Source organism: Canis lupus, chromosome 5 (assembly GCF_003254725.2).
Source record: "Canis lupus dingo isolate Sandy chromosome 5, ASM325472v2, whole genome shotgun sequence".
NCBI classification, from domain to species: domain Eukaryota; kingdom Metazoa; phylum Chordata; class Mammalia; order Carnivora; family Canidae; genus Canis; species Canis lupus.
Genome location: NC_064247.1, coordinates 79,969,456 through 79,983,033, shown reverse-complemented (window position 1 = coordinate 79,983,033; position 13,578 = coordinate 79,969,456). Strand labels below are relative to the sequence as shown.

Below are 13,578 nucleotides of genomic sequence, written 5' to 3'. Positions count from 1 at the left end.
ATCCCCAAAATGGTGGGACCAAACCACATCCAAAAGGAAAGTCATCAGTTTAGCAGTGGAGAAGAAAACCTCCAGGGTGTTCTAAGCTCAAAAATAAAGTACTATTTGTAGGAGGCTTTTGTTAAGTAACTATTTCTTGTTTGGTCATTGTAGCAGATGTACTGTATGGATGTGTTGGTTTATTTCTGCAGATATTAAATTAGAAGACTGAGACAAAGAAGAGACCTTTATTATCTTTTCACTTGAAAGTATCTCTAGGTACTGTATACAAACTACAAAAGTTGAAGCAAGAGGAACTCTCACATTAGGCATACTAGTCACGGCGCAGTAATTAAAGCCAGTATCTATGGTAAACAAGCATAGATTAGTAACTACTAAACCAGTCCCTTGGGTCAGCACCCAGTCATTTTTTTTCTCTGACCAATTCCCTTCTGCCATAAGCCACAGAGAGGAAACTAAAAGAAAAGTATGTCATTAAAGGGCTGGATGCTGTCTCGCAGATTCAGCCCTAAAAATTCATACTTAAAAAGAATTAAATTGTATAGAGGACCTTAAAGAATATTGTCTGGCATCTTTTCTCCATCTTTCCCTGCTGTATATCCTGAGTGGCCTCTTGAGCCTAATCAGATTTTGCCATGATCGCAATCATAAGAATCAGTTATATTTACTACAACTATCCAAAAATATAGGAATACAGTCTATTCTGTCTCCTAGTCATTCCTTGTGGAAAAAGAAAAACACACAAATCTCAAAGACTAAAGCAAGTCAAAGAAGTCCAAAAAAGAAACCTCGATTTGGCTACATTTTAGAAGGAAATAAAGCCTTGTGAGTTTCATTTTCTGGCTTTGATCTGGTTGTCAGTTGGGATGGACTTGCCCAAATGATGGCCCACAGAAAGGCCAAATTTCTCGTTTTTCTGCTTATCTTGCACTTCCTTTTTCATTAAGAATCCTGCCTGAAAGTTTAAGTCAAAGAGGCTACTTGGAGCAAAATACAGTGGAGTCTCATTCCAGATATTCTCCAGGCGTTTCTTCCATCCTTCCAAGATCTGAATTCGGACATCCATAGGAGTGTGCCCAATGCTATAGGTCAGTTGAGGTTCCAGGACTTGGAAGCCACAGAAATGCAGAGTGCCACTCTGGGGATACACCAAAGCACAAAGATGAGTCACACAACAAACCCTACACAGCTTGAACCATATACAAACAGCGAAAGTCAATCTAGGTTTTCCAGTAAGAGGATCCAATGTAGGGGCCTGAGGCCCCCTGGAGAAGCAATTCATATCTGTTTTCTTTCTCTCACCTGCTCTCTATTCCTAGCTGTTACCTATTTTATTTAGCCTAGTCAGCTGAACTCTTCTTTAAATGAATAAAACCTTGAAACACTGCCAGCCTGGGATCCTCTGCCAAAAATGCCGGAAGTTCTATTACATAAGGGAGTTTCAGCTTCTTGGCAGCCAACTCGTGCCAAGGCATGCCAATTTGCCTTTCTCTGCCTCTCTGTGTAACTAGAGGAGTCTCAATAAATGATTCCTATAACTTCTTCTCCAGTACCAACTGCCCGCTATTATAGGGGGCCACCATATTTGTTCTCTCCAATCCTCTTCTCTAGAGGGGATTATCTTGATACTCCAGTGACCCACCCCCAAAAAGCCTACCTCTGACTTCACTCTTGTTAGCTGGACTAAATTATTTCTTACAATTTTCTAATAGTTTGTGGGGCCGTAGCAACAACTTGGCAAAGGCCAGGAAGATTGGAGAGGTGTCGGTCCTCGGGAGAGAATCATTACCTGGCTCTACAAGTCTGGGGGTTATCTGCACTAGTCCTCGGTTAGGAGGCAGTAGTGTTTGGACGTGCCATACTCGTGTTCTTCTTTTAGTACAGGGGCCTGGGAAGACCAGGAAGGCAGGGGAGGGAGCGCCCTGGAGTTCTGAGTTACTACGTTGCTTTCGTCCTCACACCTCGACACCTCGGGTCTGTTTTCAGCTGCTCTCTTGAGGCTCTGGACCCCACAGAAAGCTCGATTGATTAATCCCCCAGAAGGTTCATTGAAAACGAGTAACCTGAATTGGCCAGAGAATGATATTCATGTCTCCGTGGATACCCTGCAGAGAGTACATGGAGCCGCTACCGCCCGTGGTGATGGAGAGCACCGTCTTCTTATTCTGTAAAAGCAAAGTCGTCACCCTCCACATCTCCATGGCGACAGGAAGTTAATGACAACCCCAGGGGAAAGAACACACAGGTCCACCCACCTGCTATTCACGTCACTTCTCACATTGGCTCCTCTGAGCCAGCCACCCGGGTGGACTCCAGAAGTCACACTCCAGGGCAAGCCCAGGAGTCTCGATTTGCTCCGGGCGGGGGCGGGGGGGGGGGTTGTTAGCAAATCAGGAAACTATAAGATCAGTGTGGATGCCTGGTGGAACTCTGTCCCCTCGCGGTGCTACCCACATACCCAGGCATGGAATCCAGGAGGCCTCAGAATGTGTCTTGTGTAGTATTTGGGTGTCTAGAAAACTGAGATAGACTCTCTGTTTAACTCTTATTATGGAAAATGTCCAACATACATAGAGAAGAAAGCATAAGGACACTTCTGCCACTCAGCTCCAAGTCTCCATACTTGGCCCTCCCCGTCTTAGCTAATATCCTTGCCCCTCATGTTCCTGGGGTATTTTAAAGCAAGTCCTAAAGTCACGTCTAAATATCCATAAAAATTTTATCATCCATCTCTCCCAGGAGCCTGACCGTAGTATCTAGTGGTGTCCCAGACCCTGCCTGAGGGAGAATCCCGCTGCTGGAGCAGAAGCATCCACGTACCCGGAAAGGTCCCTTGTCATACATGGCCGCGTACGTGTAAGCAAACTCTCCGATGAGCACTCGCTCGAACCAGCCTTTCAGGATGGCAGGGACTCCAAACCACTGCAGTGGGAACTGTGGGGCGAAGGACACAGAGGTCAGATCAGGAACCGCCAGCGCAGGGCAGCCCCTATGGCCCAGCGGTTAGCACTGCCTTCCGCCCAGGGCGTGAGCCTGGAGTCCTGGGATCGAGCCCCACGCCGGGCTCCCTGCATAGGGCCTGCTTCTCCCTCTGCCTGGGTCTCTGCCTCTCTCTATCTGTTGTGAATAAATAAATAAAATCTTAAAAAAAAAAAAAAAAAAAGGAATCACCAGCGCAGAGGCGGCGCAGCTGTGCAGCTGCTGCCTGTGATGTCAGGAAGGGCAGACCCTTCTTGGGGCCCTTCTCATTTCTTCTGGAGAAGCAAGGACATTAAAGAAAATTATTGTCCTTGGTCTGTTGGCCTGACACTCCTATTTCTGCCCAAAGAACCAAATACGGGCAGGTCTGCAGAAAGCCACATGCGCTTAAGATTTGTTTCCATGAGCGGCGTCTGGGTGGTTCAGTCAGTTAAGCATCCAACTTGACTTCAGCTCAGGTCATGATCTCGGGGTAGAGAGATCGAGCCCCGCAGCAGGCTCCACCCTCAGCAGGGCTCCGCTTGAGATTCTCTCTCTCCCTCTGCCCCTCCCCCAACTCTCTCTCTCAAAGAAATAAATCTTAAGAAATTATAAAAGATTTGTTTCTCTGAAATCACATTTATCAGCAAAGTCTAAACAGCAGGGATCGCAAAGTTTGCTTCAATGTGTGATGCCTAAATCCACATTTTCCCAAGAGCTCATTTTAGTAGGAGCCGTGGCAACACTATGAAACCTGCACCTAGTGTTCGCAGGTGTACAATCCTGTCACCGAGCACAAACAGCCGGAGTGTGCACTCACCCAGGAGGCCAAAGGGCCGGGGGCTAAGGTCTACCAGAGAACTCCCGTGAGAAAGGCTTGTTGGGCCTCTTGTCCCGATAAAAGAACAAGGACCCCAGAGGGCGCCCCGCTCGGCAGCTGGAGCACAGGCGGCCCGCGGCAGAGCCGAGAGCGGGGCTGCGCACCCAAGGGCCCCGGCGGCGCCAACCCCGGGGAGGCGCGGGCTCCCGCTTGGGCCGTGGCCCCCTGAGCGCCGGCCTGGGAGCGCGCCCGGCTCCCACCTGGAAGATCACCAGGTCTGCGGCTTCCAGCTTCTTCTGCTCGGCCACGATGTCGGGGCTCAGGCGGCCCTCCTTATAGGCTAGAGCGGCCTCCGCGGGGTACTGAAAGTTCCCGGGGTCCTTGGGCGTCCCTGCGGGGGGGGGGGACAGGTGATGGGGGGCCGCGTCCTTGGGCATCCCTGCGGGGGGGGACAGGTGATGGGGGGACACGTCCTTGGGCATCCCTGCGGAGGGGTACAGGTGATGGGGGGCTGCGTCCTTGGGCGTCCCTGCAGGGGGGACAGGTGATGGGGGGCCGCGTCCTTGGGCATCCCTGCGGGGGGAGGGCAGGTGATGGGGGGACACGTCCTTGGGCATCCCTGCGGCGGGGGGGACAGGTGATGGGGGGCTGCGTCCTTGGGCGTCCCTGCGGGGGGGACAGGTGATGGGGGGACACGTCCTTGGGCGTCCCTGCAGGGGGGGACAGGTGATGGGGGGACACGTCCTTGGGCGTCCCTGCAGGGGGGAGTACAGGTGATGGGGGGCTGCGTCTTTGGGCGTCCCTGCAGGGGGGGGACAGGTGATGGGGGGCCGCGTCCTTGGGCGTCCCTGCAGGGGGGGACAGGTGATGGGGGGCTGCATCCTTGGGAGTCCCTGCGGGGGGGACAGGTGATGGGGGGACACGTCCCTGGGCGTCCCTGCAGGGGGGGACAGGTGATGGGGGGACACGTCCTTGGGCGTCCCTGCAGGGGGGGACAGGTGATGGGGGGCCGCGTCCTTGGGCGTCCCTGCGGGGGGGGGCAGGTGATGGGGGGCCGCATCCTTGGGCATCCCTGCGGGGGGGGACAGGTGATGGGGGGCCGCGGGGAGCCGGCCGGGCCCTCCCGGAGCAGGGGCTCGCCTACCTGTCACATCCCGCCTGGAGATGACAGGGTTGAAGTTCATGGCGTACAGGTCCGACACGGTGACCTCCCACCCTGCGGCCTCCAGGGCCTCCACCGCAGCCTCCTTCATGGCGTGGTTGAAGGAGGCCTTCTCTGCGTGGGCCAGGACGATCAGCGCCTTCCTGGCTGCGGGCACACGAGGCAGGAGGGAGGCAGCGCCCACCTCGGGGTGCGCACTCCGGGTCTGGGGCTTGGGGGGCTCAGCCCGAAAAGCCCGCGACTCTTGCTCTGGGGGTCGTGACTTCTAGCTCCACATTGGGCATGGAGATTAGTAAATAAATAACCAAACTTTAAGAAAAGGGGGAAGAGTTGACTTTGTTAGGCCTTGGGTGATACAGTCCACCCCCTGCGGCCAGAAACACAGTTACTCCTTACAAGTACCAGCGAGGGGCGCCCGGGTGGCTCAGGTGCAGCCGCCTGCAGCCCAGGGTGTGATCCTGGGGTCCTGGGTTCGAGTTCCGCATCGGCTCCTGCATGGAGCCTGCTTCTGCCTCTGCCTCTCTCTGTGTCTCTCATGAATAAGTAAATAATTTTTTTTTAAATACCAATGAATAAAGGAGGCATTTTAACTCAGTGGCTAATTTTGTTGGCATACTTAAGTGGCCATCTGCATGAAAATGGAATTATCCCCTAGAAAACTGACGTGTTAGGAGTTAGGATAGTGGTTCCCCTTGTGGAGGGGTAGCAACTGGAAAGGCACAGAAGGGGCTCTTGGGGTGCTGCCCATGCTCTGTTTCTTGATCTGGGTGCTGACCACACAAGTCTATGAAAAGTCACTTCGAATTTGTGCACTTTTCAGAGTGTCTATTGTGTTCAATATGTATTTTGTTGTGTGTTTTTTTTTCACTATCCCACAGACAGACCACATAGAGCAAAAAATTCCTGGCAGAGAGTAAAGATCTAAAGGGAGAATTTATATAACCTAAAGATAGAGAGTACTTTTTAAGAAAGACTAGAGATTCAGAAACCATGAAGGAAAAGCTTGCCAGATAAAGACAAATAAAAATTAAAACTGTGTGTGTTCCAGAAAGCACCATAAACAAAGTCAAAAGACAATCAGCAAGGGAAAGACATCTGTAACTCTTAGCACAAAGTGTTCAAATCCCAAGGAATGCCTACAAACAGGACAAGACAATGCAGTAGCAACAATGCAAGGTCATGGGCACACTATTCACAGAGGAAGAAATGCAGATCAAAAACCAAAACAGAAGGAGTGCCCTGCCTGGCCTGTCACGAAAAACAAATTAAAATGAGCTATCAGTATTTACCCATTGGACTGGCGAAACAGGAGCGTCTGGCTGGCTCAGTCAGGGGAGCGTGCAACTCTTGATCTTGGAGCTGGGAGTTCGGGCCCCACGTTGGATGTAGAGATTACTTAAAAATAAAATCTTTAAAATGAAAAAAAAAAAAAGATTAGCAAAACAATTCAAACAAGCAACTGAGGGCTATTGAAATTGCAGGAAAACTGGCACCTTGTCAGTGGGACTATGAATTGCCAAGTAATCAGGCCAAATTTCTTAAAATTTTAAAGACACACGAATCTTTGGCGCACCTGGGGGGCTGACTGGCATGAGCTCAGGGTCGCAAGACTGAGCCCGCACTGGGCATGGAGCCTGCTTAGGATTCTCTCTCTTTCTCCCTCCCACCCCCAACCTTGTTCCTGCTCGCTCTCTCGCTCTCTCTCAAAAACAAAACAAAAAACAAAAAACAAGAAGTCTTTGATCTCGCTGTCTGACTTTGGGGGGATCTGTTCTACAGACTAGCATCGGGACACAAGGAGGTTTACTGTATTCTTGCATTGGCAAGCACTGCACACAACCTGCCCGTGTATTGATGGGGAGTCTGACTCCAGGACACACAGAAGAGACCAGTAGGCTCTTGCCGAGCTGACGCTATCGTCTCCCAGAACGACAGCCACCATAGATGGTTGCTGATAAAATGAAGTAAAGTGAATCCATTCTTATGAAAGACGAAGAGGGGCATCTGGCTGGCTCGGTTGGAGCCCGCAACTCTAGACCTTGGAGTTGTGAGTTAGAGCCTCACGTTGGGTATAGCCATTACTTAAAGAAAAAAAAAAAAAAGACAAAGAAACTACACATATGTGTGCGTAGATTTGCGGCCTCTAGGTATGAGGGAAGAAGAGATGTGCAAGGATCACATGAAACTATTAATGGTTTTCTTAGCTGAGTACGAGACGGCAAGGAGGTAGAGACAGAAGGGAAAGATTTACTTTTTTTTCTTGGACCTTTTTTCCTTGGGCCTGTATTCATAAAGTTGCCAGAACAAGCAGGCTATACGCTCACGAGAACAGCGTGCATCTTTTTAAAGTTTTGTTAATTTTTAAACAATCTCACCCAACGTGGGACTCAAACTCACAACCCTGACACCAAGAGCCCCACACTCTTCCGACTGAGCCAGCCAGGTGCCCTTCATTCTTCCTTATTTTAACTGAAGTATATTCGACAATGTTACGTTAGTTTCAGGTGACTGACACAGTGAGTCCTCGTCCGTGTACTAGGCTATGCTCCCCGCACGGTAGCTACCACCTGTCACACCCTACGACACTATCACAATACCGTCGACTACATCCCCTGTCGGACCTTTTACCCCGTGATTATTCATTCTGTAGCTGGAAGCCCAGACCTCCCACTCCCCTTCACTCATTTGGTGCCCCTCTGCCCATCCCACTCCCCTCTGGCAAAGTTGCTTTGTTTTTTGTATTTAAGGGTCTGTGTCTTTTTGTTTGTTCATTGTTTGGGTTTTTAGATTCCATACAAGTGAAATCAGGTACTATTGGCCTTGCTCTGCCCTAACAGCATTAATGAGAGCTTACTATGTGCTGGGCACTGCTCTGAGTGCTTGGCATTCTTCTGCAGTTGTCATGGCAACGCTGAGATATGTGTGTGTGTGTATATATATAAAATTTACTATCCCCATATTATGGATGAGAACAGTGAGGGACAGAAAAGCAAGTTTCCCAAGTTTACATAGCTAAGTGGTGAAACTCTAATACTTTATATAGACATGGGGCATCTGGCTGGCTCGGTCGGAGGAGCATGGGGCTCTTGAGCTCATAGTTGTGAGTTCAAGTCCCACACTGGGTGTACAGATCACAAAAACAAAACAAAGAAACAACAACTTAAATATATATATAGAGAGAGACCTAGATAAATCCATGCAACCATGTGCTGGGCAGCAGGGGAGGTACCAGAGGACGGAATAGATCACCACCCCTGCTCCTAGCAACTGGCATCACAGTCTCATTTCTTTCTTTCTTTTTTTTTTCCTCTTCCTTCCTTCCTTCCTTCCTCCCGCCCTCCTTCTTCTTTTCTTTTCTTTTTTCTTTTTTTCCTTTCTTTCTCTTTTCTCTTCTTTCTTTTCTTTTCTTTTCTTTTCTTTTCTTTTCTTTTCTTTTCTTTTCTTTTCTTTTTTTTTCTTTTCTTTTCTTTTCTTTTCATTCGAGAGACACAGAGGCAGCCACACAGGCTGAGGGAGAAACAGGCTCCGCGGGGAGCCGGACGCGGGACTCGATCCCGGGCCCCCGGGGTCACGCCCGGGGCTCAGCCGCTGGGTCCCCCAGGTGCACCCCACTACCTCATTTCTTACTAACTCCTCACGGCTGTACCCCCGGTGGGGCCCCATGGGAGCAGCTGCTTCGGGCTGAAGGACCGGGGCCCCGAGGGCCGCGCCCAGCCTGCGTGGGCATCTCGGGCTGAGGGATTTAAGGACATGATTCATCTGCTTTGAATCAGGAAAAGGGAAAAGGGAAAGAGGCTCCGGAGGCTTCCTCAACAAACTCCTACCCCCCCCCCCCCCCTTTTTAATCAACTCCAGGACTTAACACTCTTGGGAGAAATGTGAGTATATGAAGTTCTGACAAGCATGTTCTCTGCGACTTACCTTTGCGTTAGTTATATCAATATTTACTGAACTCTGCTTTGTCAGGTTTTATCTCTTGGCTTCTTACCTACATATAAAGATTCTTTTTTACTTAGTATTAACAAGCGTTTCCTAAGTGGTAAAATATAAAGTCACTTGACATAAGATGAGAAATCGGGATATTTATCCCTAGCTTTCAAGGAGCTCACCACCTACTAGCTTCGGGGGATGCCTACCACCTTCAAAAATAAGCAATATAGGGATCCCTGGGTGGCGCAGCGGTTTGGCGCCTGCCTTTGGCCCAGGGCGCGATCCTGGAGACCCGGGATCGAATCCCACATCGGGCTCCCGGTGCATGGAGCCTGCTTCTCCCTCTGCCTGTGTCTCTGCCTCTCTCTCTCTCTGTAACTATCATGAATAAATAAAAAGAAAAAAATTAAAAAAAAAAAAAAAAAAAGCAATATAAGGGGCACCTGGGCGGCCCAGGGCTTGGGTGTCTGCCCTTTGCTCAGGGCGTGGTCCTGGGGACTCGGGATCGAGTCCCACGTAGGGCTCCATACATGGGGCCTGCTTCTCCCTCTGCCTGTGTCTCTGCCTCTGTGTGTCTCATGAAAAAATAAAATCTTAAACTAAGAAATATAAGACGAGGCCCAAACAGGAAGGATGTATTTGCAAGAAATACAACCAGCAAAGTTCAGTAGCTGGATATATATACACACACACAGATATAGATATAGATATAGATATAGATATAGATATAGATATATATATATATTTTTTTTTTTAATTCATGAGACACAGGGAGGCAGACACAGCAGAGGGAGAAGCAGGCTCCATGCAGGGAGTCCAACGTGGGACTCGATCCCGGGTCTCCAGGATCACGCCCTGGGCGGAAGGCGGCGCTAAACCGCTGAGCCACCCGCGCTGCCCTAGATAAATAATCTATTAAAAAAAAAAAAAAAAAAAAAAGATAAACAAATGAAATCACCTATAGGTATTGTAAACCTACAACTTACACCGAAGTATTTTAAATTCTAAGGCCAAACAAAGTGGCCAGATTGGGCCTCTAACCACCGGTGCCTGACCTGTTCTGGAGGGAATTTTTTGCTTCTGAGGTCAAGTCCGTCTCAAACGCCCACCCAAGGTTGTGGAGATGGGGTGGAAACAGGAGCTCCCCTTCCCTCCCGTGTGTGGGGAGGGCTCACCCCGGGATGCAGTTTGAGTCATGGAGGAAAATTGAGACCTAAGCCCCTGGGGATCCCTGCAGACAAATGAGGGCTGTGGGAGCCCTGTGGGAGCCCTCTGCTCCCAGGGCACCCTACTCTGGGGCCACCTCTGCTCCGGGGCCGCCTCTGCTCCGGGGGCGCCTCTGTTCGGGGGCGCCCCTGCTCCGGGGCCACCTCTGCTCCGAGGCACCCCTGCTTCGGGGCACCCTGCTCCGGGGGCTCCCTGCTGCGGGGCACCCTGCTCCAGGGGCACCCTGCTGCAGAGGCACCCTGCTCCGGGGCACCCCTGCTGCGGGGCGCTCTGCTCGGGGACACCCCTGCTGCGGGGCCGCCTCTGCTTCGGGGCACGCTGCTCCGGGGGCTCCCCTGCTCCGGCGCACCGTGCTCCAGGGACTCCCCTGCTCCGGCGCACCCTGCTCCAGGGGCTCCCCTGCTGCGGGGCCGCCTCTGCTTCGGGGCACGCTGCTCCAGGGGCTCCCCTGCTCCGGGGCACCCTGCTGCAGAGGCACCCTGCTCCGGAGCACCCGTGCTGTGGGGCACCCTGCTACAGGGGCTCCCCTGCTCCGGGGACTCCCCTGCTCCGGCGCACCGTGCTCCAGGGGCTCCCCTGCTCCGGAGCACCCGTGCTGCGGGGCACCCTGCTCCGGGGGCTCCCCTGCTTCGGGGCACGCTGCTGCGGGGGCTCCCCTGCTTCGGGGCACGCTGCTGCGGGGGCTCCCCTGCTCCGGCGCACCGTGCTCCGGGGGCTCCCCTGCTGCGGGGCACCTGCTGCGGGGGCGCCCCTGTCCGGAGCGGCGCGGCACTCACCCGCCAGGGCTCCGGTGGCGCGCGGCCGCTGGGTGCTGGCTGTCGGGGCCGCGGGGGTGGGGCCGCGGCGTCGGGGCAGGGCGGGGCTCGGGGTGCCGCTCGCAGCCGCCGCCGCTTTATGGGCCCCGGGCGCCCGGCCCACGGGGGCGGCCCTGCCGGGCGGAGCCGGCCCCGGAGCCCGGGGCGCAGGGCGGGGCGTGCGGGGACCGCGGGCTGGGGGGCCCCGATGTGTGAGAAGGGGGCCGGGGGCGCGGGGGCGCGGGGGGGCCACCCGGCGGTGCGGGGCGCCCGGGCCTCCAGGAAGAGGCGGGGAGCGGCGGCCGCGCCCGGGTGTCGGTGTCTCCGCCGGGAAGGGCCTTCGCACGAGATGGGCGGGCGGGGGGGGAGCCTCGGACTCGCTGAGTCACGGTGACTCGGGGCCGCGGCCTGGGCCTGAGGTCTCGGCTCGGGACGGGGATCCGGGAACCGCGTCCTGCTCGGCGGCACCCTGGGCCCCGCGGGTGCCCGTCCCCAGCCCGGCCTGCTCTCGGAGGGGGCGCCGGGGGAGCAGCCCGGGGCAGGGGCGCCCGTGGGAAGGCCGAGACCACCGCACCCCGGGGTCGGGTCTCCTGGGGGGAAACTGCGGCGACGCCTTCCTCCTATGGCTTTCACTGGGCTCCTTTGATCGTGCTTTGCAAGTACGGCTTTTTTTTTTTTTTTAATAAATTGAAAGTTTGTGGCAACCCTGCATTGAACACATCCACGGGCACCCGGGTTCCAGCCGCATCTGCTCGTTTTGTGTCTGTCAGATTTTGGTAATTCTTGCAGTATTTCAAACCTTTTCATTGTATTTGGTACAGTGATCAGTGATTATAACTCACTGAAAACTCAGATGATGAGGTTTTTTTTTAACATTGAAGTATCTTTACATTCAGGTACGTAATTGTTGGACATAATGCTATTGCACACTTAATAGACAAGTGTGGGGTAAACAATTTGTATATGCATCAGGAAACCAAAAAATTCATATGACTTGCTGTATGGCAGTTGTTTGCAACTCAACCTGTAATATCTTTGAGGGGGAAGGAAAAAAAGAACTTCAAAGTGCAAACATCAGAAAAATTAGAGATAATAACTAAGAAAATTCAGAGGGAAAGGAGCTGGGAACTACACCCTTCTGGGTAGGGTTTCCAAAACTTAGGGGGCACCAAAAAAACTCAGTAATCAAAATAAATATTTTTAAGGCTGTTTTTTTTTTTTTTTTTTAAGATTTTATTTTTTAAGTTATCTGCAAACCCTATGTGGGGCTTGAAACCATGACCCCGAGATCAAGAGTCACCTGCACCAGTGGCTGAGCCAGCCAGGTGCCCCAAATGTTTTTTTTTTAAATTGAGATATAATTGACACATATCACTGTGTAAGTTTACAGTGTCCGTTGGTTTGGTACATTTCTGTATCACAATATGATTGTTACATATTGATTTCACAATATGATTGTTGCATTAGCCGACTTCTTTCCCAAGTCGCACATTTATCATTTCTTTTTTTTTTTTTTTATCATTTCCTTTTTGTGTTGGGAGCAGCTAAGATTTAGTATCTTAGTAACTTATTACTCTGTAATGTGATATTGTTGACTTCAGCCACCCTGTTGCCATTAGATCCAGAACCTGTTGATCTCCTGGTTATAAGTCTGTACCTTAAGGAACAGCTCCCCAGCCCCCTCCCCCCACCCCCTGCTAACCACCATTCTACTCTGGTGCTCACAAGGTCAATTTTTTCTTTTTTTAAAGACTCCACACGTAAGTGATACCATATAGGACTTGTCCTTCTGTCTCTCGGCCTCAGTCTGTCTAGCATAATGCCTTTAGGATCCATCCATCTTGTCAAAACTGGCAGGATCTCCTTTCTCACGTCTGGTTAATACCCTTTGTGCATGTGTCTTCTTTATCCACCCACCTGTTGACAGACACGTTGTTTCCATAGCGCGGCTACTGTGAAGAAGGCGGCCCTGAGCCTGGTGTGCAGGGGTCCCTTTGAGGTGCTGACTTCAGTTCCTTCAGATAGAAGTGGGGTTGCCGGGTCAGGTGGTGGTTCCATTTCTAATTTTTTGAGGAATCACTCAAAAAATTGCCATAACAGCTGTAATAAGTTTTAATTACATAAATCAGTTAGAATCCTTTCTCTTTTTTTTAATAAAGATTTTATTTATTTATTCATGAGAGAGACAGAGAGAGGCAGAGACACAGGCAGAGGGAGAAGCAGACTCCCCATGGGGAGCCTGATGCGAGACTCGATCCCAGGACGCCGGGATCATGACTGAGCCACCCAGGCGCCCCTAGAATCCTTTATTTCTAAGGAAAACCAAGAAGGAAGCAACCGTGGACTGTTGGTTACACTAGCATTCTGTGGACTGGTAGATTTATGAACACGTTTAAAAAGTATTTATTTATTTTATTTTTTGAGAGAAAGAGTGTGCATGAGTGGGGGACGGGGAGGGAGGGACAGAGGGAGAGGGAGAGGAGCCCAATGTGAGGTTGGACCCTAGGACCCCGAGACCATGACCCCAGCTGGAGGCAGATGCCCAACTCACCGAGCCACCCAAGCACGAATACGTTTTACAATTTCTAGAGGTATAGTCTCCCTCACAGTAAAGTTTTCAGTGTGGCAACAAGATGTTACCTACTAACAGGCCTACATACCTTTGGTTCATCTGTAAAAGGGAGCCA

The 13,578-nt window shown here is 51.6% G+C and overlaps 1 protein-coding gene across 2 annotated transcripts; it reads right to left on the bottom strand.

Moving 5' to 3' along the window:
* Positions 1–208: 208 nt before the first annotated feature.
* Positions 209–11,023, bottom strand: NQO1 (NAD(P)H quinone dehydrogenase 1). Of its 2 annotated transcripts, none has more exons than XM_049110753.1 (7): positions 10,874–11,023; positions 6,230–6,349; positions 4,923–5,087; positions 4,039–4,217; positions 2,821–2,934; positions 2,064–2,165; positions 209–1,138 (listed from the first exon to the last, which is right to left on the bottom strand). In XM_049110753.1, the coding sequence occupies exons 2-7, from the start codon at positions 6,231–6,233 to the stop codon at positions 833–835; spliced, it is 870 nt and encodes a 289-aa protein (XP_048966710.1). In that variant the 5' UTR covers positions 6,234–6,349; positions 10,874–11,023; the 3' UTR covers positions 209–832. The 2 variants fall into 2 exon arrangements, with proteins under 2 accessions (XP_048966710.1, XP_025282472.1); XM_025426687.3 differs by having other exon boundaries at positions 4,039–4,169; positions 10,874–11,022.
* Between the last annotated feature and the right edge of the window lie 2,555 nt (positions 11,024–13,578).

Excerpts from the sequence above, each read along its gene's own strand:
- NQO1 (XM_049110753.1), bottom strand. Across the intron at positions 2,935-4,038 it reads CAGACCTGGTGATCTTCCAG|TTCCCACTGCAGTGGTTTGG; the intron begins GTGGGAGCCGGG and ends TTCGCCCCACAG. Across the intron at positions 2,166-2,820 it reads ATGACAAGGGACCTTTCCGG|AATAAGAAGACGGTGCTCTC; the intron begins GTACGTGGATGC and ends TTGCTTTTACAG.